General features: G+C 38.2%; 2 protein-coding genes, 1 long non-coding RNA gene and 1 pseudogene across 3 annotated transcripts; all 4 read left to right on the top strand.

Moving 5' to 3' along the window:
* The first annotated feature begins 1,739 nt into the window (after positions 1 to 1,739).
* On the top strand, positions 1,740 to 5,636 carry LOC110900277 (pentatricopeptide repeat-containing protein At2g26790, mitochondrial). The gene is made up of 2 exons (XM_035981736.1): positions 1,740 to 2,964; positions 5,187 to 5,636. Exons 1-2 carry the CDS (start codon positions 1,753 to 1,755, stop codon positions 5,634 to 5,636), a joined length of 1,662 nt encoding a protein of 553 aa, XP_035837629.1. The 5' UTR covers positions 1,740 to 1,752.
* Positions 5,578 to 6,611, top strand: LOC110900278 (pentatricopeptide repeat-containing protein At2g26790, mitochondrial). The gene has a single exon (XM_022147181.2). It carries the CDS (start codon positions 5,593 to 5,595, stop codon positions 6,481 to 6,483), a length of 891 nt encoding a protein of 296 aa, XP_022002873.1. The 5' UTR covers positions 5,578 to 5,592; the 3' UTR covers positions 6,484 to 6,611.
* A 335-nt stretch (positions 6,612 to 6,946) lies between these two features.
* LOC110900279 lies at positions 6,947 to 8,545 on the top strand. Its single transcript, XR_002570889.2, has 4 exons — positions 6,947 to 7,074; positions 7,639 to 7,765; positions 8,251 to 8,375; positions 8,496 to 8,545. It is a non-coding gene; the product is annotated as an uncharacterized LOC110900279 (long non-coding RNA).
* A 1,230-nt stretch (positions 8,546 to 9,775) lies between these two features.
* LOC110902315 lies at positions 9,776 to 16,878 on the top strand (annotated as a pseudogene).
* Positions 16,879 to 26,413: the final 9,535 nt, after the last annotated feature.

Genomic DNA, 26,413 nt, shown 5'->3' with positions numbered 1-26,413 from the left:
TCTGTCTGCCGCGCAGACATTGCCATCTGCAGACTGTTTGTTTTTCCGAAGACGTTTCATTAAAAAAACATCTGCGCAATCTCTTCTTGGTGCAGACTTGGCCCAACCACTTCTAAGATCTTCTAAGGTCTGCAGAGGGTTAAACACCACCACCGTCCACCACACCAGTTTATTTTAGAAGTCTACATACGTTAAAAAACAAACAGCCTTCTTCTTGCAGACTAAAATGGCATTTAACACTTTTTTAAATAAGGGTAATTTAGTCATTTTATACCCACTTAACTGAGAAAACTAACCTACATTCAATTCAAGGACTATCCGAGTAACAACTTGTCAAACCACAAAGAACAAGAGTGTAATTTAAAAAAGGTGGGGGTTGGAGGTGAAATATTGACAAATCACATGGACTATCCGGACATTTTAGTCTGGAATTTGTATAGAGAGACTAAAGTAGAATTAACAAAAAAAAAAAACAAAAAAAAAATCAATAATAAGTTGTCAGAAGAATATATTCAAGAGGTTAAAATAGAATTAACAAAAAATTCAATAATAAGCTGTTAGAATAATATATTCAAGTTTAAACTAATCTTATGTGAAGTAATCTAAACACATATCAATTAGTATTAAGCTAGTAGAATAATTTATTCCGGTTGGGCACAGTGGCGGACCTACCTTTTGGTCTGGGTGGACGGCCGCACCCCTTAAAAAAAGAAATTTAATGTATATTTTAGGCAAAAAAAACCCGACCACACCACTTAAAAATATGGTTTCAAAATGATGTAATGCCTGTTCAGAAAAAAAGGAGGTTTCAAAGATGTACATTTGTTTCAGTGGCGGAGCTACCCTTTGGCTAGGGTGGGCGGCCGCACTCCTTGAAAAAAACAATTTAGTATATATTTTAGGCAAAAAATCCGACCGCACCATTTGAAAATATGGTTGAATATCTCATTTGCACCCCTAGCAAATAATTTCTGGTTCCGCCACCGGTTGGGCAATGAAGTTAATCAACAAGATCCTATAACATTTTAAAGAGATGAAATCATATTACTTTATTGATTATCTTTATTCAAACAGTGAATCAACCAATCCAATACACACACATGAAAGAAGAAATCTTGATATGAAATGCAAATCAACCCAAAAAGATCAAAGCAAACCAACATTAATTATTGTGTTATCATCTTAAGTTCAAAGATAAAAAAGCTTAGTCTCATCAGGCTGCACGGTACGGGGTCGTCCCCAGCCCGTCCAAACCTACCGCCGCCGGCAACACCATTCCCCCTCCCCTCCCCCTCCACCCCCCGCGTCATCCCCAGCGTCGCCCTTAAGACGTTTGCGACGTTCGCTACATGACAAAACCCCCACCCCCTTCTCACACACATATACATACAACTCATATAGATATTATTGTCTCATCCCCCATTTCCTTAGTTTCATCCCCTTTGCCTCATCCTCACACCTATCCTACGTGACGGATCATCCTTCAAGAATCAAGAATGATCCTCAACCATACCGTCTAGCCTCATAAAAGAAACTCAAAGCAAAAGGAACGAAAAGACCGATGCTTGTAATAAAATATAAAAGATATATAAAGGTAGAGGATTGTCCAGAACCACATAGACTCGGTGCACCATTGTCTGTATGTATCGGTGGGGTATCAGTACAAGTTACTGGTCTTATTTCTTTATGATATTCGGCTTCCTACCTACCTTCACGTCTATGTTATACTGTATAAAACTTTCCCATCAACAAATGTATGAAACCTGGCCTCGTCTTTATCGGTTCGTTTCTCATCTACCTCTTTCGCAGAAATTGAAAACAAATGCTCTCTCCATGTGGGTTCCCCTAATCAGGTCAGTTTATCGCCGAAATTTGGTCAAATATGACCGCATTTTCCGATTCAGTTCAGTGTCAGCACTTGCTCAGTTACCTTTCTCCGACGTATCAGACTCCGGTTCAGAAGAAAACTACCCACACCCCTTTAACAACAACAATATTGCCTCATTTGATCATGCCCACCAGGTGTTTGATAAAATGTCAGTTATTGAAACCTTAAAGTACTTAAAAGAACAACCCAATACAGCATTACATTTACTCACCCGATTGAAACTATGTGGTTTTACCCATGATGTTGCAACTTATATGGCTATTATAAGGTTTATGTGTTACTGGGGTATGATTAGTAGGTTAAAGTTTTTGTTTTTAGAGGTTATTGTGGATAAAGATGGGGCTTTTGGGTTTAACGTTTCGGATTTGTTTGAAGGGTTGTTGAAAGAGTTTAATGTGGGTGATCAACATTTGTTTGTTATAGCAGTTGATGCTTTGATTAAGGCTTTTCTTAATGTTAGACGGCTTGATGAAGCGTTTGAGGTTTTGTTAAAGATACAAGAAGGTCGATTTGTTCCGTCTGTGCGGACGTGTAATCTTTTTTTGAACGAGTTGGTTGAAGAGGGTGAAGTAGATATCGCTATGGCGGTTTATGAACATTTAAAGACGGGCGGGTTTTGTCCAAACGTGTGCACATATGGGATTGTGGTTAAAGGACTATGTAGGAAAGGACGCGTGAATGAAGCTAGAGATGTCTTTAGAGAAATGGAAGAAACTGGAGTTGAGTCCGATGCGTTCACGTTCGGCTCGTATATTGACGGGCTTTGCTCAAATGGCAACACAGACTTTGCTTTTGTGTTGCTTAAAATGTCTCGAGACGCCGTCGATGTTTTCGCATACGCTTCTGTCATTCGTGGTTTTGTAAGAGAGTTGAAGTTCGACTCTGCGGAGAACGTTTTTCTTGACATGAAACAGTCGGCAATCGTGCCTGATGCTTATTATTACGGGCCGTTAATCCAAGGGTACTGTAAAAGAAACAATCTTCTAAAGGCCTTGGATCTTCACGATGACATGAATTCAAACGGTATCCAAACTAATTGTGTTATTTTGAGCTCAATTATGCAATGTTTGTGTCATTTGTGTTGGAAATCCGAATTAACATCATGATGATGATGACTAACCGGATCACCAATATCATTTGCAGCGGAAGAATTTGAACGGAAAACGGACATCTTATAATGAATATCAAAATAACAAGCGAGTATTGAATTTGCAGAGAGAAACGAAGGATTGAGAGGACAATTCTGTTGAATACAAATTGTCTTGATAACCGGAATAGTTCCCGGTAAAACCATATTTAAACATACAATTTGGCGGTTAATTTAGGCGGGTAACTGCCTTGACAGTTTAATAACCCGCTTATCACTTTGATCCGCATATCATCCTATCTACATATCGAGTACATATAATAAACATAACGGTTCGAATAATGAAATAGACATAACTAAAGTTTAATAATTGATATTTCTAACACAACCCCCTTAAACTTTGGTTATGTTATAACTGTGTTGCATGACGCTGCGATTAGCATCATCCACAGCCTTCTTCACGTGATCAAAGTTGAAACGCTTCCTTTTCTTGTGAACATTCCAATCATCTTCACTGCCCTTCCGAGTAAACAGCGCATATTGTGTTGTATCTCCATGACCATGAACTGCTGCAGCTTCTGCACTTTTCGTCCTCCTGTGATGACCCCCTTTGAACTCTGTTTCTTCGTTCACCATCTCCTTTACATGCACGTTCTCTTGTATAGATTTGAATTTATAATAATACTCTAAAACATCGAGATACATAGCATAGATGATCCTTATGTAATCTCCATCTTTATAATCAAATCCTAAGTCTTTTGCGACAATCGGCCATGTATTATCGGTAGTAATTTCTCGGTATCCACCGTCTCTTATTACCAAGATGAACAAACTTAACAAGTCAATTTTCTTTTGACTCGGAGAAAATGGAGGAATTGGCCTGGATGTAATCCCCATGTATACCCTCAAGAACCACCGAACCATTTCTTCAAATTTCTTTTGGAGATCTACTTTATATTTGAAGACATATTCTCTGTCATCAAGCATATCTATTAACGCTTTGCAATCTGCAAATTCGTTAAATTCTAATGCTCTTAAGATTAGCAGATTCCAGTCATATTCATTCTCATCCGAAACATTCAGTGTTTCAAAATAAGAATTAAGATATTCTTCTTTGAATTGTTCATCGACGGTTCCCAATTCCTGCAATCTTCGTTTCTCATTTGCACCCAACTCTTCTTCCTTTGTCAGACCGGTTTTATCATTTATTGAATTTATTACAGGAATTGAAAACATGGGATAAATTTTGCATTTGTCACCGGATCTTTTGACCGTAAAGCCTTGTAATGTAAGTTGATCAAGACTTAAAACATTCCGATCAATTTCCGGAGAATAATAAACACTTTGTATATTCAGTGTTTCATTCCCAGTTTTCAAATCAACCGATCCTACCCCTCTTATAAACAAAAAATTGTTCATACCCGATCTTGTCTCTACACCCATCATGTGTTTCACCCTTTTGAAAGCATTTATATTACCAGAAAAATGATGATTGAACGTCGGATTAACATACCATATTCCTGCCCATTGTCCGCCATCAGTGCCGGAGACAATCATCTCATCATTGCAGTGAACATCTTCTTTCCGTCTGATCCCAACATTAATAGCCTGTTTTAACAGTTGGGTTGTTTCATCATTATCTTTTTCCATGCAGTTGTAGATCTGATGGCCTGGTAAGTGACAATAGTAACAAAGTCGAACACGAGGAGTTCCCTTGTTCCTTTCATTGATTTCATCAGTACAATGTTGACAAGGAAGTGTGGTAGAGGTTTCATTAATTTCGGGTCGTTTTCCATAAGTGGCTCTGATACCACTATGTTGGAAATTCGAATTAACATCATGATGATGATGACTAACCGGATCACCAATATCATTTGCAGCGGAAGAATTTGAACGGAAAACGGACATCTTATAATGAATATCAAAATAACAAACGAGTATTGAATTTGCAGAGAGAAACGAAGGATTGAGAGGACAATTCTGTTGAATACAAATTGTCTTGATAACCGGAATAGTTCCCGGTAAAACCATATTTAAACATACAATTTGGGGGTTAATTTAGGCGGGTAACTGCCTTGACAGTTTAATAACCCGCTTATCACTTTGATCCGCATATCATCCTATCTACATATCGAGTACATATAATAAACATAACGGTTCGAATAATGAAATAGACATAACTAAAGTTTAATAATTGATATTTCTAACAATTTGGAGATGTTGTCCGAAGCTGTGGACCAGTTTACAAAAGCAAAGGAATCCGGTGTTTTTCTCGATGAAATTTCGTACACGATTGCTATTGATGCTCTATGTAGACAACGGAAAATCGGTGAAGCAGTTTTGTTGCTAGACGAGATGAAATTAAAGAAAATGAACCCAGATGTTATGCACTACACAACTTTGATCAATGGATTTTGTCTTCTTAACGATCTTAAGAACGCTTTAAAAATCTTTAATGAGATGAATGAGAATGGTTTGAAACCTGATACGGTTATCTTCCATGCGCTTATTGGTGGGTTTTTAAAATGCGGGCGTTATAAGGAGACGATGATTCTTTTAGATAATATGGTGGTACGCGGTTTAAAGCCCACAAGTACTACGCATAACATCGTCATCGATGGCTTATGGTGGAAAGATGAAGCAAGCAGCATCATTTTTTAATAAGCTTGAAACAAAAACCTTGAATAATTACGTTGCTATGATAAATGGGTATTGCGACTTAAACAATGTAGAAAAGGCATATGAACTTTTTGTTACGTTACCCGAGCAAGAAAAGACCGGGCTTCTGCTAGCAAAAAATGGCTGCTTCAAACTTCTTACTGGCCTGTTTGAAAAACGCAAAACCAATGAAGCATTAAAGCTGTTTAAAACAATATTGGGATCAGAAAATGGACCGTCTAAGATTATGTATAGTAAGTTAATAGCTGCATGTTGTCGGGCTGGAGATATGATGACGGCCCGTGAGGTTTTCGTTACGATGATAGCAAGAGGAATACCACCTGATGTCATTTCCTACACGATTATGTTACATGGTTATTTTAAGGTGAATTGCTTAACTAAAGCTTATGATATTTTTCGTCGTATGATACATCATGGTATACAACCTGATATTATAACTTATACGGTATTTTTTGACGGGGAGTCTAAAGTAAAACGAAAGGGATTTATCAACGGGAGCGAAGAAAAGGGTTTGCAAAGATTCTATCTGACTAAAATGAAAGAGTTGACTCCTGATCTTATTCTCTACACGGTCTTGATTGACCATCATTGTAAGTCAAACAACTTACAGCATGCGAAGTTTCTTTTCAATGAAATGATTGAAAGAGGTTTAAAACCAGATACGATAGCATACACATCTCTTATACGTGGCCACCCACCTAAGAAATATGTAGAGGCTCAAGTACTTTATAACAATATGCTACGGGCAGGGGTCCAACAGGATTCACGATCCGTGCGAGCTCTAGAAAGGGTGAAGCTTACAATTTGCAAAAATCAATATGAGGGCTAATGATTTTATGCCATAAATTACTATTTTTGTACACAACCGACTAAATGTCTTAGTAGCATGAAACTATACGTAAGTCACTTGTATGTGTCCATATTTAGCACGCGCCTGCATTGGTCTTAGTAGCATGAACGTACATTGGTCTTAGTAGCATGAACGTACAACGCTAAAACCAAGGTAACACGTGCTTATATCAAGTTGACTTGCATTTTTATATTTTTTACATTTCTTAATTACTAAGTGTATGGATACAATATTCCTCTTGCAGACAATACCAAGTTATAGTGCTCAAAGAGCCATATTTGATACTTTGTTAGAAACAGCCCAATGGCCACCAGCCCGCATTCTAACCCGGAGGTGGCGGGTTCGAGTCTTGCTCGTCCCCAATGCCCCTACGGTAGCGGATTTACCCCCAGACTCAGGCTTGCTGGGTGGCGGTCTGCGAGGTGGGATCACCTCGGCGGTTGGGAGGACCGTGGAATATCCCCCCCCCCCACCCACTTGCTGAAGAAAAAGAAAATGAGCAGCGCAGAAGGCTGCAATCAAAGGTCACCAACAGTGACTGGATAATCCTCGATACTCATCTGTTAAAGGGTATCCATTTTATATGTAGTTAAGAAATTGTTACTTATGATTGGAAGGAAGCCCTTAATGCTTCTTATATACTTAATACAGAAGTACCAAGTCCTTTGATACACAAAACATTGCATTTAAAAAACATGAGTTTAATGCCATTTTAGTCCTTGTGGTTTGGGCCATTTTGCCAGTTTAGTCCAAAGGTTTCATTTTTAACCTGTGGGTCCAAAAAGTTTTCACAGTTGACATTTTAGTCCACTGGGTTAACTTCATCCTTTTTTTTGTTAACGAGAAGGCCAATTCGGTCATTTTATATGGCTGAATTGCTCTTTTCGTTAACAGAATTACATACAAAATGACCAAATTGGCCTTCTCGTTAACAGAAAAAATGGATGAAGTTAACCCAGTGGACTAAAATGGCAACTGTGAAACCTTTTTGGACCCACAGGTTAAAAATGAAACCTTTGGACTAAACTAGCAAAATGACCCAAACCACAGGGACTAAAATGGCATTTAACTCTAAAAAACATGTTTGTTGTTAAGGTTGTTTGTTATAAATGCTTATGTCATAAATAAATGCAGGAGAAATTGAAGGAAAGAGAGCGGGTATTGCGTAAGCGAAAAGAACAAGAAGAACAAGAGTGCGTTCTAAAGCTCTCAGAAAGGAAGCTATCAAGCATTACTTGTAGAAACAATTAAAGATCCACAGGTCCTCTTTTATCAATTTTAAAATTAACTTGTTGAAAAGTTGAATATTTATATTCGATAGTTGGACTTACTACAAACATATATAAAAGTCATACACGATAATCAGATTCATTTCTTCAAACATATACAAAGGTTACAACAAAAGTTGAGCATAACTTAAACCAATATAGATAAAACGATGATAAAGTTCAACAGTAACATAATTTGCAAATTGCAGTTCATATAAGAAACCTACATATCACATAAAGACACAAAGCTCGATAAGAACTCGAACCAAGAATTTGAAAATTTTTCGTACAATGTGCCTCCAAATGCTAGTATAAATTCTGAGGGCCCTCATCCATCTTCCAGCACTGATAGTGGATCCCTTTGTAACCTATTGTTTTTCTGTTTGCTGGAAGCGTGATAAATTTTCCATTAAATATTACATTACCTCACATATTTTTCCAAATTAATGCAAACGTTATGTGTGTATTATAACTGCAGGCTATGGTAAATTCACCAGGTTCTTCATCTCTTCCTAGTCCTCCTGTTCCTGCTAGTTCTGGTCTGGTCCTTCATTTTCATACAACATTCCGCAAGCCGATATTGTTTCATTTCAGTCGACAATGGTAAGGATGGCTATGAAACTATTGTCAATTCACATTCCTGAAATAAACCTGTTAGTTATGTTTTCTGTTAACTGCTTTTTACATATTTGTGATGTCTTCTTGCCCTTCACTCCTTTTTAGGTGGCTGACTCAGCAAAGTCTGAAGCGCCAAAAAATGTCTCAACTTCTGCTACATCCTTGCAACCTCCTGTCGACACACCCCGGTTCATTTATGCAAGGAATGAATACACAGGTCAGGCCACCACCTTCGTCTGTTGCTGTTCCAAGAGAAGTGGCATCCATAGTTGTCAATAGCGATCGTAGCGATCGCTATAGCGCGCTATGTAGCGTATAGGTCTAGTGTCGCTATTATTAGGGTTGTAGCGATGGATAGCGAGAATGGCGACACTTTATTTTTTTATTTTTTTTTGTTTTTTTTTTTATTATAAATAGCATTAAATATAGCTATAAAATAGCTGGATTTTAGGTTTTTGTTAAATATACATGTAAAATAGCATATATATATACTGGGGTATTTTGTTAAATATACATATACAAATTTTTCTAGTGTATCGCTATTTATAAAATAGCGCCTGCTATTTATCGCTATTCGCTATGTAGCATATAGGTACCTTATCGCTATTTGTCGCTATTCGCTATTAACAACTATTGTGGCATCAGATGCTAATTTTTCTTATAATGGAAACCACCAGTTGCTGCAGAAGGATCCGTCTGTATGTACATCTTTAGAGTCTTATAATTGAAATCGTCTGCAGGCATGATTGGTTATACCTTTTTTGCACCTGATATTGGCATAATCATAGGCTGTATGGATTTTTTGTTGATTTAGTAATTAGCATGGAAGTTAAGAACTAGGGGTGCAAACGAGCCGAGCCCGAGCTCGATGAACTTTTGAGAGCTCGAGCTTGGCTCGGTTCGAGCTTTGTTTTCAAAGCTTGAGCTCAGCTCGTTGGTATTTTCTCAAGCTCGAGCTCAAGATCGGCTCGTTTATTATAAGTGAAGCTCGGGCTCAGGCTCGTTTACTTATCAAGCTTATTTTTAGGTTTGGGCCCGGCTCGTAAACAAGTTTAAATAAGTTCGCCTCGGCTCGTTTACTAGACAACTTTAAATAAGGGGTAAATGTTATTAAATATTAATAAAGACTAATAATATTACACTAAGGCTTGACGAGCCTGACGAGTTTCACATGCCAGGCTCGATAAATAAACTAGCTTTATTTTGGGCTCAAGTTCAGCTCGGGCTTGATAAGGCTCGGCTCGTTTCAAGCTTTTTCTCGAGCTGATCTCGAGCAGTTTGCGAGCCGCTCGGCTCGTTTGCATCCCTAGTTAAGATCATAGTCTACTTGCAAATTAATTCTGTAACAAAAGATTTGGACTGCGGTGACAAATAGTAGTTTAAGTATGTTGGATGTTGCTACAACTTGTGTATTGTTAGAAGAATTTGATGCTTATTGGTTAGTGTTTCATAATGATAAACGTTACTATATGTTTTGGTTTTGTGTTCATAACCATTACCAGTAGGAAGCAAATTGTACATTTTTTTGAGAAGCTTCATCTGGAGACTAACATGTCATGCGATCTATATGTAACAGAATGTTACCGGGCCTACTGTGTCTCCTGCTACATCCGTTCCTCATCCTGTTTCACAGCATGCTTATTCACCTTTAGGTGCCACGTCATCAAATCCGAACACTGCTTCACCACCATTTAGGATGCCACCTGGACCACCTTTTCAACCGCCTCCAGGTGCCCCAAGGACTCCTGTAACGCCTCAGCAACCATTTTATGGCTCCTATGCTTCCAATTCCCCCATGGCAAGGAGTCTCCACCAATCAGAAACTTGTCTAGACCGCATATCCACCTGCGTTTCCTTTGTCAGCTCAACGCACGCCACTGCCGTTGGTCCAACCATCCAATGCTCAGCCTCCTAGTACATCAATTGGAGTTTCGGGCAGCGTGGCTCAAGTATGTGTGAATAATAAATAATATTGTGAATTTGTGATTTTCAGATAATAATATTGAGCAATTTGTGATTCACCTTTATGTTTTGCAGACAATAGCAAGCATCTAAATGCTGTTGGTGTAAAGGAAGAATCCGTCGCTGTTGGATGCTTGGTCAGCACACAGGACTGAAACAGGAACCATATACTATTATAATGCTGTGACCGGACAGTCTACATACCAAAAAGCCCATTGGTTTTAAGGGAGAGGTACGTCTTTTTTGTTTTGATTGTTCTATGTGCATAATATGATAGATACTAAAACCTATGAAATGTCTACTGTATTTGAGTTTTAATTGATATGGCGTTCAAATTCATGTAGTAGTTGCCTTTTCTTTTAGGTAGCAAAATTTGAAACCAGCTTGATGTATGTTAGCATCATTGTACTGATCTATTGTTTTATGTGTGCCTTTCCCGAATGAACTAATGGTTTCTTTTTTTGTTTTGTTTTCTACTTTTTGGTTGGCAGCCTGATAAAGTTTTTGCACAACCAACTCCGATTTCATGGTGAGTGATATGCATGAATAGTTTTCTTCACTCTAAGTCGTGTTTGAGATTCAAAGGAACAAGTATCAGTATGGTATTGTGAAATTACTCTTTTTTCAATAGGGAGAAATATAATGTACAGCTTAGATCCATAGTTATCAAAAGCGTGCGCTTTTGGCGCCTAGGCGTTTTTTCTGGGCGATTCCCAGTAATTGCGCTTTTGCTTCCAAGCTAATTATAGCGCAGCCTAAATCCTAATGATATTTAATATTTTTCTTTATTAATTCGTAATATCCTCTTTTTCTGCAGTATTTATAGGGATTTTACTAACAAATGATATCACTAAAGATCAAAATCTCGTTTAGTAATATTCAGTTTGTATTAATTTGTAAATTCCACTTTTTCTGCAGTATTTATAGGGCTTTTACTGCAGTATTTTTTTGCTTACTCTTTTATTACTTTAATGAACTATTTGTTTTCGAATATTAACATGTTGGTTTTGAGTATTTTGTTATCTGAGACTTTTTAAATGCGAGTATGAACATTTTTTGTTTTGGTTTTGAGTACTTTATTACTTTAATGAACTTTTTTATTTTTTTTATTTAAGTGCGCTTTTTTTTTCTCAGGCCCACGCTTTTTTTGCGCCTATCGCCTAGGCTCTAAGCGGAGCCTAAGCGCCTTGAGTGCGCTTCGCGCCTTTGATAACTATGCTTAGATCTTTTGGCTGTTCTTGAGCGAGGTTATATACTTCTATAAATGCTTTTAAGAAGATATACGGTGATCAACAGCCTCAGCCCTATATTGAAATTGAAGATAGAAATTTTACGATGAACTTCTTTTTATGGTATTAAGTTACCGTAGCTTTCTGTTCTCTTAATTTATTTTGTGTATTATTCAGGGAGAAGTGTGCTGGCACAGATTGGTCAATGGTCACCACAAATGACGGGAAAAGATACTACTACAATGCTAAAACCAAGGTAACACAAGCTTATTTGCTATAATGAAGTTTTATTACTTCAAGTTGACTTGCATTATTTTTATATTGACATGTAAACTCAGTTTTGATGTTTACAATTTTGTATTATTTCAGCTGAGCAGCTGGCAAATACCAGCAGATGTGGCCGAGTTAAGAAAGAAGCAGGAAAGTGATGCTTTAAAAGAACAATCAATAGCAGTGCAAAACGTAACTACTTTAACTGAAAAAGGATCCGGCCCATTAAGCTTGAACGCCCCTGCTATTACCACAGGTGGCCGTGATGCCATACCTCCTGTCTCATCATCTGCGCCTGCAAGATTCTGCAGCTCCTGCTACCACTGAATCTGATCTGAACGGTTCTACACCAGTTGATCAAGCAGGGAAGGGCCCACATGGTGAGAACGGAAAAGACAAGGTCAAAGATGATAATGGTGATGGAAATGTTTCAAACAGCTCGTCCGATTCAGATGATGTGGACACTGGACCAACCAAAGAGGAGCGTGCTATCCAGTTTAAGGTATCTTTATGTTGTTGATAACTGTAAACCAATACTTTTGATTTTTCTATTATGTTTTTTTTTATATTAAACTTTTTACTTGTGGAATATCCAGGAGATGCTCAAGGAGCGTGCTATCCGTTTTCAAAATGGGAGAAGGAGCTTCCTAAATTTGTGTTTGATCCGCGTTTTAAGGTTACTGATATGATATTTTACTGTTGCTGTTTATATCTGCGTTATTTCTATTGTACTTTCAGCTGATTTTTCATGCCATATGCTGTTTGAAACACTGCAATACAAATTATGAATAATGTGAGTTATAATTTGTTGCCATTGCTGTATCTATCTTTTAGGATATCACTCACAACACTGATTATCAAACGTTTAAAAGAAAATGGGGCCACGATCCAAGGTTTGAGGCCTTGGACAGAAAAGAACGCGAAGCATTACTAAATGAAAGGTAGTTACTCTTTAATATTTATTTGCAATTGCAATTGCATTTTAGATACAACTCTTAGTGAAATGTGTTACACTTAGTATGTTTACAATGCAGAATCGCACATTTCAGTACATTCGTGGGTTTTTTAAGGGGTGCTAAACGGGTCGTGTTCACGGGTTGGGGGGTTCAACCTGACCTGAACCCGAAAATTTTAGGCGAACCTGAACACGTCCTGAACCCTAAAATTGTGTCATACATATGAACCCGAACGTGACCTGAATATTCTCGGGTTGACCCGAACACGACCAATTCCACCCGATTTTATTTTTTAGTTTTTCAGCAATTTAAAATAATAAAATTAAAATTTACTAAAACACACAAATTTATATAATACAGTTAACTATAAAATCTTATGTCAATTTCTCTTTTTAAGTGATAATTATGGCATAAAATACACACCCAATTTAATTTATGACATAAAATAAATTGTAAATTTTATATATATAAATGGGTCAACTCGCCAACCCGACCCGTTTGACCTGAACCCGACCCGTTTAGCTAAACGGGTTCAACCTGAAACTGACCTGAACTCGTTTAGACTAAATCCAAACCCGTGAATTTCGTGTTAGGTTCGTGTTGTATTTTGGGTCATGTTAGAAATTCGCACCTCTAGTTTTTTTTACGTTGTTTATAATGTTCTGATATTTGTTTTGTATCAGGGTTATTCCACTAATGAGGTCTGTTGAAGAAGAGGCCCATGCAAAACGTGCAGCTATTGTTTCTAGTTTCAAGTCGATGCTTAGGGAGAATAAGGATATTTCTTCAACTTCTCGTTGGTCCAAGGTTAGTAAATGTGTAGAAATCTGAATTGGGCTTTGCTCTTTTTAGTTGATCATGCGTTAATTTGTTTTTAACGTTTGATTTTGAAGGTTAAGGATATGTTTAGAAATGATTCTCGATACAAATCTGTTAAGCATGAGGATAGGGAAGACATATTTAATGAATATATGTCTGAGCTAAAGGATTCTGGCGTTGAAGCTGAAAGGGCAGCAAAGGCAAAACGTGATGAAGAGGTATAATAAGCTTTTTCTTAATTTCCCTTTTCTCGAATTTTCTATTTTGGGCGTGGTTACTATGCTGCCTTCTAAATTTTCATGGAATTTATCGTAATTAATCACTAATTTATATAAACAAATTACTTTATGTTCTTTTATGTTTAGTCAATTATGTTCATTTGTGTTTGTTTAGTTATGGTCATTTGTGTTGTTTATTGTTTGTTTGTTTATGTTCGTTTACGTTCATGAACAGTTCGTTTAGGTTTTAAACGAACGAACATAAACGAACACGAACATGCTCATTTTCTTAATAAAAGAACATGGACAAAAATGTGTTTGGTTATACGTCCGTGTTCGTGTTATGTTAAAGTTAAATGAACGAATACGAACATGCCTCTGAACATGCCTCTGTTCGTGTTCGCTCGGTTCATTTACAGGCCTAATAATATACATGCACATGTTGGTTAGTGAGTGTATATACATCAATGCACAAAGATGAAACACTAGCCCATAAGAAAGGCATTTCATAAATTACATATTACTTTTTTGTGTTTCCATAAGGTGATTAAAATCTCAAGTGTTGCTAATTGTACTTTTAAGATAGTATAATATATTTATTCTCACATCTTTAAGGATTTAGGGTTTACTCTTTACACGAATCTCCTAATCATCATGCTTTTTGTTGCTTTATCGAACCTTGTCTTAAATAAGTAGCTGATATAATTGTTACATATGTCTAAGGTTGTTATAAATGCTTATGTCATAAATAAATGCAGGAGAAATTGAAGGAAAGAGAGTGGGTATTGCGTAAGCGAAAAGAGCGAGAAGAACAAGAGTGCGTTCTAAAGCGCTCAGAAAGGAAGCTATCGAGTCATATCAAGCATTACTTGTAGAAACAATTAAAGATCCACAGGTCCTCTTTTATCAATTTTAAAATTAACTTCTTGAAAAGTTGAATCTTTATATTCGATAGTTGGACTTATTACAAACATATATAAAAGTCATACACGATAATCAGATTCATTTCAAACATATACAAAGGTTACAACAAAAGTTGAGCATAACTTAAACCAATATAGATAAAACGATGATAAAGTTCAACAGTAACACTTTACCAAAAAAAAAAAAAAGTTCAACAGTAACATAATTTGCAAATTGCAGTTCATATAAGAAACCTACATATCACATAAGACACAAAGCTCGATAAGAACTCGAACCAGGCTTGTTTTTTAGCGCTTGAGTTCGAATTTGATATGATAATACTTTTTTTGTAGGAGTAAACTGCCATTTTGGTCCCTGTGGTTTGGTCACTTTTGCCACTTTAGTCCAAAACTCAAACCTTTTGCATCTGGGTCCTGCGGTTTCAGTTTTATTGCCATTTTGGTCCAAAAAGAAAATCAGGTCATATTTATCTTATAAAATGCTGCAATTTTGTCCTTTTCTTCAGGGGCAAATTAGGTCATATTTGTCTTATAAAATCTGGTATTTATTTATAAAAAAGAAATGACCATTTTGCCCCTGCAGAAAAGGACAAAATAGCAGGATTTTATAAGAAAAATATGACCTGATTTCATTCTTGGACCAAAATGGCAATAAAACTGAAACCACAGGGACCCAGATGCAAAAGGTTTGAGTTTTGGACTATAGTAGCAAAAGTGACCAAACCACAGGGACCAAAATGGCAGTTTACTCTTTTTTGCAGCCATAGTGACAAATATACTGGTCTAATAAGAAGTAGAGTACAGTAGTTTTTTTAATCATTCTACCGCTCATATATGTTAATGAAAAGGTGGATGCTATCGTATATTTTGTATTTAAAATAATGTTAATAGAAGGTACCCGAAGTAACTAACCAAATTATAATTTCTACTTGTTAAATCATAAGTATAAAGCTATAATCAGTAATTCTTGATGTTTATCCTTTCGTATGTTCAGATTTCATGGACGGATGCAAAGCCTAAACTAGAGAAGGATCCTCAAGGGCGTGCAGCAAACCCTTATTTAGATCAATCAGATCTCGAAAAACTTTTTCGTGAACACACTAAGTTATTGCATGATGTAAGTTGTTCAGACCCATGATGACTTTTTGTAAAGGCTCTTTAACCAAACCTGCGTATTAAAAACTACTTTTTTCGGCCTAAACTTGCTTTAACCAAACCTGCTAGATTTTTTTTTTGGAAAATTGGTTTTTAATAAATCAACTTCTGTCCCGTTGGTAAATAATAATCTTACCTGCGTAATTGGTATACAATAATCCTACCTATCAACATGTTAGTACTCAATGAACTTCCTAATTTTTTTTAATTGAAGTTAGTTTTTAAGTTTTATTTATTACACAAACAGTCCCTGTAGTAGTAATTTACTAGTTTTAACTATTTTAAAACTAGTAAATTACAGTCCCTTGAGGTTTTTTTTGTTTTATAAAATACTTAAAACTAGTAAATTACAACTACAGGGACTGTTTGTGTAATGAATAAAACTTAAAAACTAACTTCAGTTAAAAAAAATTAACGGATGTTCATTGAGTACCAACATGTTCATAGGTAGGATTATTGTATACCAATTACGTAGGTAAGATTATTATTTACCAACGGGACAAAGGTTGGTTTATTAAAAACCAATTTTCCTTTTTTTTTTTTAACTTTGTGTGTTGTCGTGTTTCAGAGGTGTGCAAATGAATACAAAGCTTTGTTAGCCGAAGTAATAACCACAGATGCAGCTACAAAAGAATATGAAGACGGTAAAACAGTTTTTACTTCATGGTCAACAGCCAGACACTTGCTCAAAGACGACACTCGGTACAACAAAATGCCAAGAAAAGATAGAGAACCTTTATGGCGGCGGCATGTCGAGGACCTGCAACGAAGGCGCAAGTCAACAGTTGACCAAGATATGGAAAAACATGGTGACGGTAAAACAGCTAGTTTAGTTGATTCTAGGAAACACCTTTCAGGGTATAAGAGAAGCCATGATCGCCGATAGCTTTATTTGGGGCTACATGTCCGTTGACATCTTATCAGCCTCTTAACCGCCTGCTCTGTGATCTCTTAAGGTGCGGGTTGTTATGGTTAAATTAGATTTTTTTACTTCTGGTTTGTTGATGTTTTGTTCTTTTTTAACTCCATGAATTGTTTTTATCTGAGTTAAACTTGGTAAAGAATGATTTGTATTATTGTATATTCTAATGTTGTACAATAGCAGATATATATAGAGAATACAAAACCCTAATTAGGGCCGGCTAATGTTAATTAGGGCCGGGCCACTATACTAAACATATTGACTAATATTCCCCCTCAAGCTAAGGTCGGGGAACGACCCTTAGCTTGGACTTCAAGAAGAGAAATCGTTCAGATGAGAGCGGTTTTGTGAAGACATCGGCATTCTGATCGTTTGTTGAAATAAACTGAACTGATAGGGCCCCCTGAGCAACCTTTTCTCTTACAAAGTGAAAGTCAACCTCTACGTGCTTTGTCCGCGCATGAAAAGACCGGATTAGACGATAAGTAAGTAGCCCCTAGGTTGTCACACCATAAGTTTGGTGCTGAGCAAATTGGAACACGGAGTTCACGGAGAAGTGTTTCAAGTCAAGTCACTTCCGCTACCGTATCAGCGAGCGCCTTATGTTCTGATTCTGTAGATGAACGAGAGACTGTCTTTTGTTTTCGTGCAGACCATGAGACGAGGTTCGATCCAAGATAGATAGCATACCCTCCCGTGGATCGACGGTCAACAGGGCATCCAGCCCAGTCTGCATCAGAGAAGGCACTCAAGGCATTGAAAGCCGTGTCTGTATATGCATGAAGTACACAAGAGGAGGATTTTGAGAGTAGCAACCCATGATCGGCGGTTCCTTGGAGGTAGCGTAGAATACGCTTAACAGCAGACCAGTGATTCACGGTTGGCGACTGCATGAACTGGCAAACCTTATTGACAGCAAAGGTGATATCTGGTCTGGAGAGAGTGCCATACTGAAGGGCACCCACCATTTGGCGATATTTTACTGGATCGTCAAAAGGGTCACTGTCACCAAGAGATAATGGGGCACTAGTAGTGCATGGTGATGGAACCGGTTTGGCCCGAGAGAGGTTGGCACGAGCAAGTAAGTCACTGATGTACTTCTTTTGTGAGAGAACGATGTCTAAGCCGTGTCGGGCGACCTCAATACCAAGGAAGTAAGACAAAGATCCCATGTCCTGTATAGCAAAGGTGTGACTGAGGTTTGTTTAGGATTTTGGCGAAGGTTAGGTGGGCGTTGACGAGGAGGTGGTGTTTGGGAGGGATTTGCGGTTTGAGTGGGAGGTGTGGTGGGACTGGGAGCAACAGTTCTGGTGAATCGGTCAAAAGCGGAGGAGGGTGGGGCGTCGGTGGTTCGGCGAGAATAGGTTTGAGTTGGAATTTCGATGTGAGGTGTTTGCGAGTTTGTGTGGGTTGGTAATGAGGTAGGTGAGGAAGCAGGTTGCTGACTAGGAGGAGGTTGTGGAATAAGTGGTTCAGGTATAGGAGACGAGGGTGTGGAAGGTATAGGAGATGAGGGTGTGGAAGGTATAGGCTCGGATGTGGGATTAGGTACTGGTGGGTTAGATGTATCAGCAGTGGGTGGTGTAGGATAAGATGAGACGTAAGGGTTAGATGTATGAGCAGTGGGTGGTGTAGGAGAAGAGGATGTAGTTTTGGTGACAGAGAATGGAAAAAAGAACTCGTTAAATCGAACGTGACGGGCAATGTAGATACGTTCAGAAACCGGATCAAAACACCGATATCCATGATGAGAGGTGCAATACCCGAGGAAGATACACGAAGTGGATCGAAGATCCATTTTGTGTGGATTATAAGGACGAAGATAAGGGTAGCATTGGCATCCAAAGATTCTGAGGAAGGAGAAATCGGGTTTATGATGAAAAAGATGCTCGAACGGGGAGGTAATAGAGTTGGTACGAGATGGCATGCGGTTAATTAAGTAGACCGCGGTTTCAAAGGCGTAATGCCAAAAGCGTTGTGGACATGGGCTTGGGCCATTAATGTTAGGCCGGTTTCCACAACATGACGGTGACGACGCTCAACCACACCGTTTTGTTCACTGGTGTGAGGACAAGAGAGTCGATGTATAATGCCAAGGGAGGCAAAGAAGGGCGAGAGACTTCGGAATTCTCCTCCCCAATCGGTTTGGACTGATTTGATTTTGGTCGAGAATTGTCGTTCGGCCATGGTAACAAAATGTTTGAATACGTCAAAGACATCTGATTTACGTTTTAAAGGAAACAACCACATGAATTTTGAAAAATGATCAACACACAAAAGAAAATAAGTATGTCCATCAAAGGAGGTGACCGGTGCGGGGCCCCACACATCACAAAAGAGTAAATCCAAAACATGACTACTTTTATAATCAGAAGATGGTAAATGAAGTTTCGATGATTTGCCAATAGAACAAGAATTACAATGAAAATCAAAGTCTTTGCTAGAAATAGGTAAACAATATTTAGAAAGCATAGTCTGAAAAAGCTGGGAGTGTGGATGTCCCAGTCGTTGATGCCATGTGGTTGTTGAAGCTCGAGTGGTTGAAAAAGCAACTTTTGGAATTGGTTGATTGACTGGAAGGTTGATTTTGTAAAGGCCACCGTCACTTGGACCCGTGAGGAGGGTAATGCGTGTAGACGTGTCCTTCACAGCAAAAAAAAGTAGAATGAAATTCAAAGAAAACGTTATTATCATGACAAAATTTTTGAACAGAAAGAAGGTGTTTCTTGATTTCTGGAACATGAAGAACATCTTTAAGGTAAAAGGTTTTGTTAGGTGAGTGGATTTTTGAGGAACCAATGTGTAGTATAGGAAGAGCTTTACCATTACCAACGTGCAGATTGTCCTCATCGTAGTAAGGCTCGGCGGAGTCAAAGCCCGACATGTCTGGAGCAACGTGACTGTTTGAGCCGGTGTCTTGCAGCCAAGAAGTGGATGCTTGAGAGCGATGATCAGCATAGTTGGCGGACGGCTGACGTGTCCGAATGGTAGACGGGTCCCGATTTGGGCATTGAGAAGGCAGGTGACCGATTCCGCACCTGTTACAAGAACCATAAACCATGTTCTGATTAGAAGCCCAACTGAATTGACCTGGGTTTCGACCGCCTCCCTGGTTGCGGTTGTAGTTGTTGTTGTAGTTGTTGCGACCTCCACGGCCACGAGAACCGCCTCTACCTCGAGTGTTGTTATTCGGACCAGCCCTGTTTGTGTAAAAGGCTTGAGAAGCCGAGGGTTGAGGTGCGCCAGAAGTAGGTTGTAACTGGAAACCAAGACGAGCAACAAGTTGTTGAAGAGCCTGAACCGTATCATTAGGGACCAAGTGAGAACCGGCTGCTGTAGCAGCCGTGTATGCCTGGGCCGAGGGCATCTCCGGGACTGGTTTCTTGATCATAAAATCATAATCAGCAAGAAGAGCAGGGAGTTCAGAAAAGACAGCTTGGAAATCTCTGGTGAGAAGACCTTGTTTAACAGGATTGTATTCTTCACGAAGACCACCAACAACCAACATCACAATCTCTTTTTCCGTCATTGGTGCACCGATGTTAGCGAGGGCATTCGCATATTCTTGAGCCCTCGCAAGATAGGCAGGAGCAGTTTCGTCTCCTTTCATTTGTATCTTCAACAATTGTGTTCTGAGGGTAAATTCCCTTGAAGCAGTGTGAGGGGCATAAGCACGTTGAAGAGAAAGCCATAAATCACGTGATGTAGTACCTTGAACGTGTTGGAATGATGCCTCAGAGATGGTGGACATAATCAGCATACGAACGTGTGCATCATTGGCTTGCCAGACCGTGTAGTTCGGATTGGGCGTAATGGCAGCAGGAGGAGCAGCACCTTCTTTACCAGAAGGCTGTTGAGTAGTAATTGTTGATGGAGGACAAGGGATGCTCCCATCAGCATATCCGATCAGGCCGTTTGTAATAAGAAAGGGTTCAACCATAGCCTTCCAGTAGCCATAATTTGTAGGGGATAAGGTAAACCCAAACTTGTGGGAGTTATGGGCTGTTTTGTCGGTTGTGGAGAAAGGAGTCAGATCTGCCATGCTTGTTATAAAAGCAGAAACAAATTCAGCACAGGAAAAAGAAGGCAGAACTGTGGCTGCTGTAGCAGCGCTCTGTTTAGGGTTTGCTGTCGGCAGAAAAACACAGATCTATGGATCTGTGAAGAAGGTGATCGGCAGGAAAAAAAAAGAAGAAAAAGGAGAGGCTCTGATACCAAGTTAAACTTGGTAAAGAATGATTTGTATTATTGTATATTCTAATGTTGTACAATAGCTGATGCGTGTGTAGTGCGATATATTTTTAGATGTATAATTAAGCCCTTTTTACACTTTTAGCCAAGTTTTAAATTTATAAAACACGATATTTACTAACACTAAACACACATATGGGCAAGTGCACCCATCGTGGACGTAGTATAGTGTTGGTAAGATACCGAGGTCGTCCAAGGACACAAGAGCTTTTAATACCGGTTTATCCTCAACGTCTAATCAAATCAAAAAGTTAGAAAAATGTTTTAAACTAAGAAAAATAAAATCTAACTAAATGCTGAAAAATAAAATAAAATAAAAACAGATAGACAAGATGAATCACTTGGATCCGACACGTGTATTAGTATAACCTTTGATTATTTTCGCACTTTTGCACTTGTTTAAGAGATTATCTTAGTTATTGTAGTAGGCCCCTCTTTTGAAGGCGACGTTACCCTCAACCCAGTAGTTTGAGTCAGCAAGGATACAATCCTAAAGGGTCGGATTATTGAAAGATAATTAATTAAGTTATTAATGCAAATTGTGGTAGGCCCCGCTTCTGGCGGTGACGTTACCCTCGGCTAAGTAGTCTGAGTCAGCAGGGATACAGTCCTAAATAGCCGGGTTATAGTATTAATAGTAGTTAACTTATGAGGGGGTCAAAGAGTTTGGATCCCCGCCATCCAATACCTATGGGCATTGAAGGAGATCCTACTAAATTTGACCCAGGTCCCAAGCAGGACCTCTAAACGCTGAACAAGGGCAAGACCCTTACCAAATCGTTCCCTTAACCCCCGACCCGGTAGCCAACATACCTCCATATAGACCGTGGAGATATGAATGGTGAAAATCTTTTATTTTATATAGACAGTAAAATAATGCCAAGACACCACGGACAAACGATAAGGAAAGATCACCTTCAACATAAGTAACTAGTTATTAAAGTCATTAATACAAAACCAAATAAAAAGTGCAAAAGATTAAAAATAAAAAAGTATTATACTAAACACTTGTCTTCACCAAGTGATGTAAGAGACTTAGGCAAACATGGCCTTGATTGTCAAGAACTCTTACGATCAATCTTGGATCCCGAGACGACTCACACACTCTACGATGGACAATGGATGATGGTGGTGGATGATGGTGTTATGGTGGTGGTGGGTGGTGGATGAGGTGTGAGAGAGGTGGTGTGCCAAGGGATGAGGGAGAATGAAACCAAGCTCCTCTATTTATAAGCTGAACAGAACGCTGGACACGGCCCCGTGTCCGCTGGACACGGCCCCGTGCCCGTCTGACATTCTCTCTCTTCATTAATTGTAATTGCGAATTACAATTAATGCGCCTGCTGTACTTTCACCACGCCCCCGTGCTCACTGGACACGGCCCCGTGGTGGGCAATGGAAGCTTCTACTGGTTTGTCTTTTCTGCTGCTTCCTGGGCACGCCCCCGTGTTCGCTGGACACGGGGCGTGTTCAGACTCTGTTTCTTTCTTTTTGTCTTGGGAGGTGCCGTTGAGGGTCCGGGCAGTCCACTTTTGTTCATTTTCTTGTATTTATGGTAGAATTAGTGGTCTTTTTGCTTCTTTTGTGATTTTGAGCTCATTTCATCCTGAAAATACAAAAGGAAGACAAAAACACTCTTTTTCCAACATTAGTACTTAAAAAGGGTTAGTTTTATGCCTTAATTGATGTGTTTTATATGTTGCATTTTACACACATCAATAGCAGATATATATAGAGAATACAAAACCCTAATTAGGGCCGGCTAATGTTAATTAGGGCCGGGCCACTATACTAAACATATTGACTAATAATCTGCGGTATTTTAAAAAGTAGAGAAGTACTTATTGGTATAGCCAAAATCTTTTGCAAGATGTTATTAGCGACAGAAACTGGTTGCAAGGAAAATACCTGAAAAGAAATTTCCTGCAAAAATGGTTGCAAGGAAAATACCCGAAAAGAAATTTCCTGCAAACACTGTTTTTTTTGCGCTTCTTGCCTACCCGTTTTCGATCTTTTTAACTCCAGTAATATTGTTTTTTGAGTTAATTGCTCGGATGGTCCCTGTAGTTTCACGTTTTTTCACGTTTAGTCCCCACCTTTTGAAAATAGCATGTATGCTTCCTATGGTTTGTCATTTTGTTACTCGGATAGTCCCCCAACATTTACTTTGGGGACTATCCGAGTAACAAAATGACAAACCATAGAGAGCATACATGCTATTTCCAAACTAACTGACATTTACTCAGGGACTATCCGAGTAACAAAATGATAAACCATAGGGAGCATACCTGCTATTTTCAAAACGTGGGGACTAAACGTGAAAAAACTTGAAACCACAGGGACCATCCGAGCAATTAACTCTTGTTTTTTTTCCAAACTGTTGGTAAAAGCACTTTAAATTAATAATTTATCATTTTTAAAGTGCAACTATAAAATATTATTTTAAATAATCTTACCTGTGACCAATGTTTTAAAAACCGGTTTAAACCGGCCGGTAGTACTGGTTGAACCGTCTGGTACACCCGATTGAACCATCTGATACACCTGGTTAAATTGTTTCTAAGCCCAATCCGGTATGGTATAATAACTGGATTTTAAAACTTTGCTATAAATACACCATAAAATTGTAGACTCACACTGTATACGTTGAATTCATGTTACAAAATTTTATTCTTAACACAAGGGTAGTTTGGTCATTTATGTGCACTTAACAGAAAACTTTATCGTTGCATCATCTGTGTTACGTTTTTAAATAGTGGGGATCACATATATTTTTTCAATTTCTGCAATATATGCCACAAGGACCATATGGTATCCAAGTAATTAACTCAAAATTTATTGTAAATTTATGCCTACCATCCTCTTAAACGACATCATCTCGGCAATCAAAAACAAATCTATGAGCTCCATGTGGGTAAAACAGACAATATTAATGGTATGAGAAGCCAAATGTTACAGTGACAACCCACGTAGGCATCCACATAAGTATCATGTTACGATCATTGCCTACGTGAAATGTTATGTAGTCATCTTGTAATACTTCAACCAAAATGTGTGAATATGTCACCACTATCAAAACATATTTTTATAATTAATAAAAAGAACATGTGAAACCAGTTGTGCACAAACCAAAAAGGCATGACTGAGTCGATTGACTAGTGAGCGGATAAACTATCGTTAGGAGCAATACCCATCGGGTGCAAAACACCAACATTAAAGTTGGATACACTGGAAAGCAGCTAAGAAGGTACTTCGATATCTGCAAGGGACGAAAGACTATAAACTGACTTATAGAAGAAGTGATCATTTAGAAGTGGTGGGCTATTCTGATTCTGACTTTGCCAAGTGCAAAGATGACAAGAAATCCACTTCAGGCTATATCTTTATGCTAGCAGGCGGCCCTATCTCATGGAAGAGTCATAAACAACAGTTGACCACAACTTCCACAATGATGGCAGAGTACATTGTTGTTTATAACGCAACCTGTCATGGAATGTTGCTTAGAAATCTGATCACTGGACTCAAAATCGTTAATTCCATTTCTAGACCATTGAAGCTTTATTGTGATAACTAAGCTGACGTTAGTTTCTCGAACAGTAACAGTTCGACTGGAGCTGGTTTATATCTCGATACAAAATATATGTTCGTACGTGAACGAGTTGAGGAAAATAATCTTCGTATCGAGTATATTAGTATTAAAGATATGCTTGCGGATCCGATGACTAAAGGTCTCCCTCCTAAGGTTTACGAAGAACATGTTCGGAATGTGGGATTTAGTAAAGACCTTATTTAAGCATATTGTACTAGCTTATGTTTTATGATTAATGAAATTTCCTCAGTTTGATTTTATATGTCTCTTAGAATATGTTCAACCGGTATAATGGCATATAGACAAAAAAAGTTACAAATCAAACAAAGGGTTTATGCGTATTTTGATCATGACGATTAGGTTTTAAATTAAGGCTACTAATGGGGTTCCTGAGTCGCATAATGATTCAACAGTTGTATTTCTCTGCTATAGTACTTGTTTAAGGCTAAAATGAGTGTTAACTCCTGATCAGGCTTATCTAATACTCATAGTAAATGATTACTCGGCTAAGTGGGAGAATGTAAGATTAAATATATTATGTTTAATATTTAATCTAGTAGCCATTATAATCATTTAAATAATTAGTTGGTAATTGTTGATGGACCATATTACCCTTATTAACTAATTAGGTTTCCTCCTAGGTGCTTATATAAGGAGACTTATGTAGAGGTTAAGGGGTTACACAGTTAGACACAAAAACCCTATAATCATAACATCACAAATCGGCCTCCATCTCCGTACCGAATCCCCTATTCGGTTTTCTTAGTCACCATCATCAGTCAGCACCCTAAGGAGGAACCAGATCACACTGACAACCATGTCGAACTCGATGTCATCATCTCTGACTGGATTCTCCACTGCACTGTCTGCTGTAACAGGTATGTTTTCATGTTTTCCATCATGTACAAAACAGAACTGAACCAACATTCTGATTTTCTGATGAGATGGTCCAGGATAGGAGTTCGTGAAGACGTAAGATTAAGGTTAAGGTTTTTTAAGAGAGAGTGATGAGCTGTCTGAGATTTTTGGGTTAGGGGTTAATATTTTCTACTTTTCAGGTGGACTTTACATGTGTTTATCATCTTGTATGTGTGTGTATGTATATATATATATATTGTTGTGGGGGCTATAGTTGTGTCTATTCTATTATGTTAATCGGTTACCACTTATTCTGTGATTGGTGGATTCCTATTGCTATATTTGTAGTTCGCATTGTTTGCTTGATGTTTGGTTTCGAGCCGGGGATCTTTTTGGAAGCAGCCTCTTTATCCATATGGATAGAGGTAAAGTTTGACTACATCTCACCCTCCTCAGACCCCATCAATAGCTTTGCTATTTGTGAGACTTACTGGGTACGATTGTTGTTGTAGACATATATTGTCAACCATTATCACAAATTTTCTCATACCATCTCCAAAAAAATATAATAATTTAAATGATTATAATTGATCAATATACTTTTGTTAAATTTAAAAGAATATCGTTTTAATGTGGCTTGATTAGAGAAGTAACAAAGGTTCATGGGTTTTCAAGAAAGATCCGAATTTCAAATGATATGTATATACAAAATTGTATATATAAAAAGCGTGGGTATGTTAGAGATTGCACACCAAGTGTTTGATAAAATGCTTCAAAGAGTTTTAACTCGTTGATAAACTTTTATCGGGATATGTCAAGTGTGGGATTGTACGTTTGACGAGCAAGTTGTTTGATTCGTTGCCTTTGAATA

Source organism: Helianthus annuus, chromosome 13 (assembly GCF_002127325.2).
Source record: "Helianthus annuus cultivar XRQ/B chromosome 13, HanXRQr2.0-SUNRISE, whole genome shotgun sequence".
NCBI lineage: Eukaryota > Viridiplantae > Streptophyta > Magnoliopsida > Asterales > Asteraceae > Helianthus > Helianthus annuus.
This window is presented reverse-complemented; position numbering and strand designations above follow the sequence as displayed.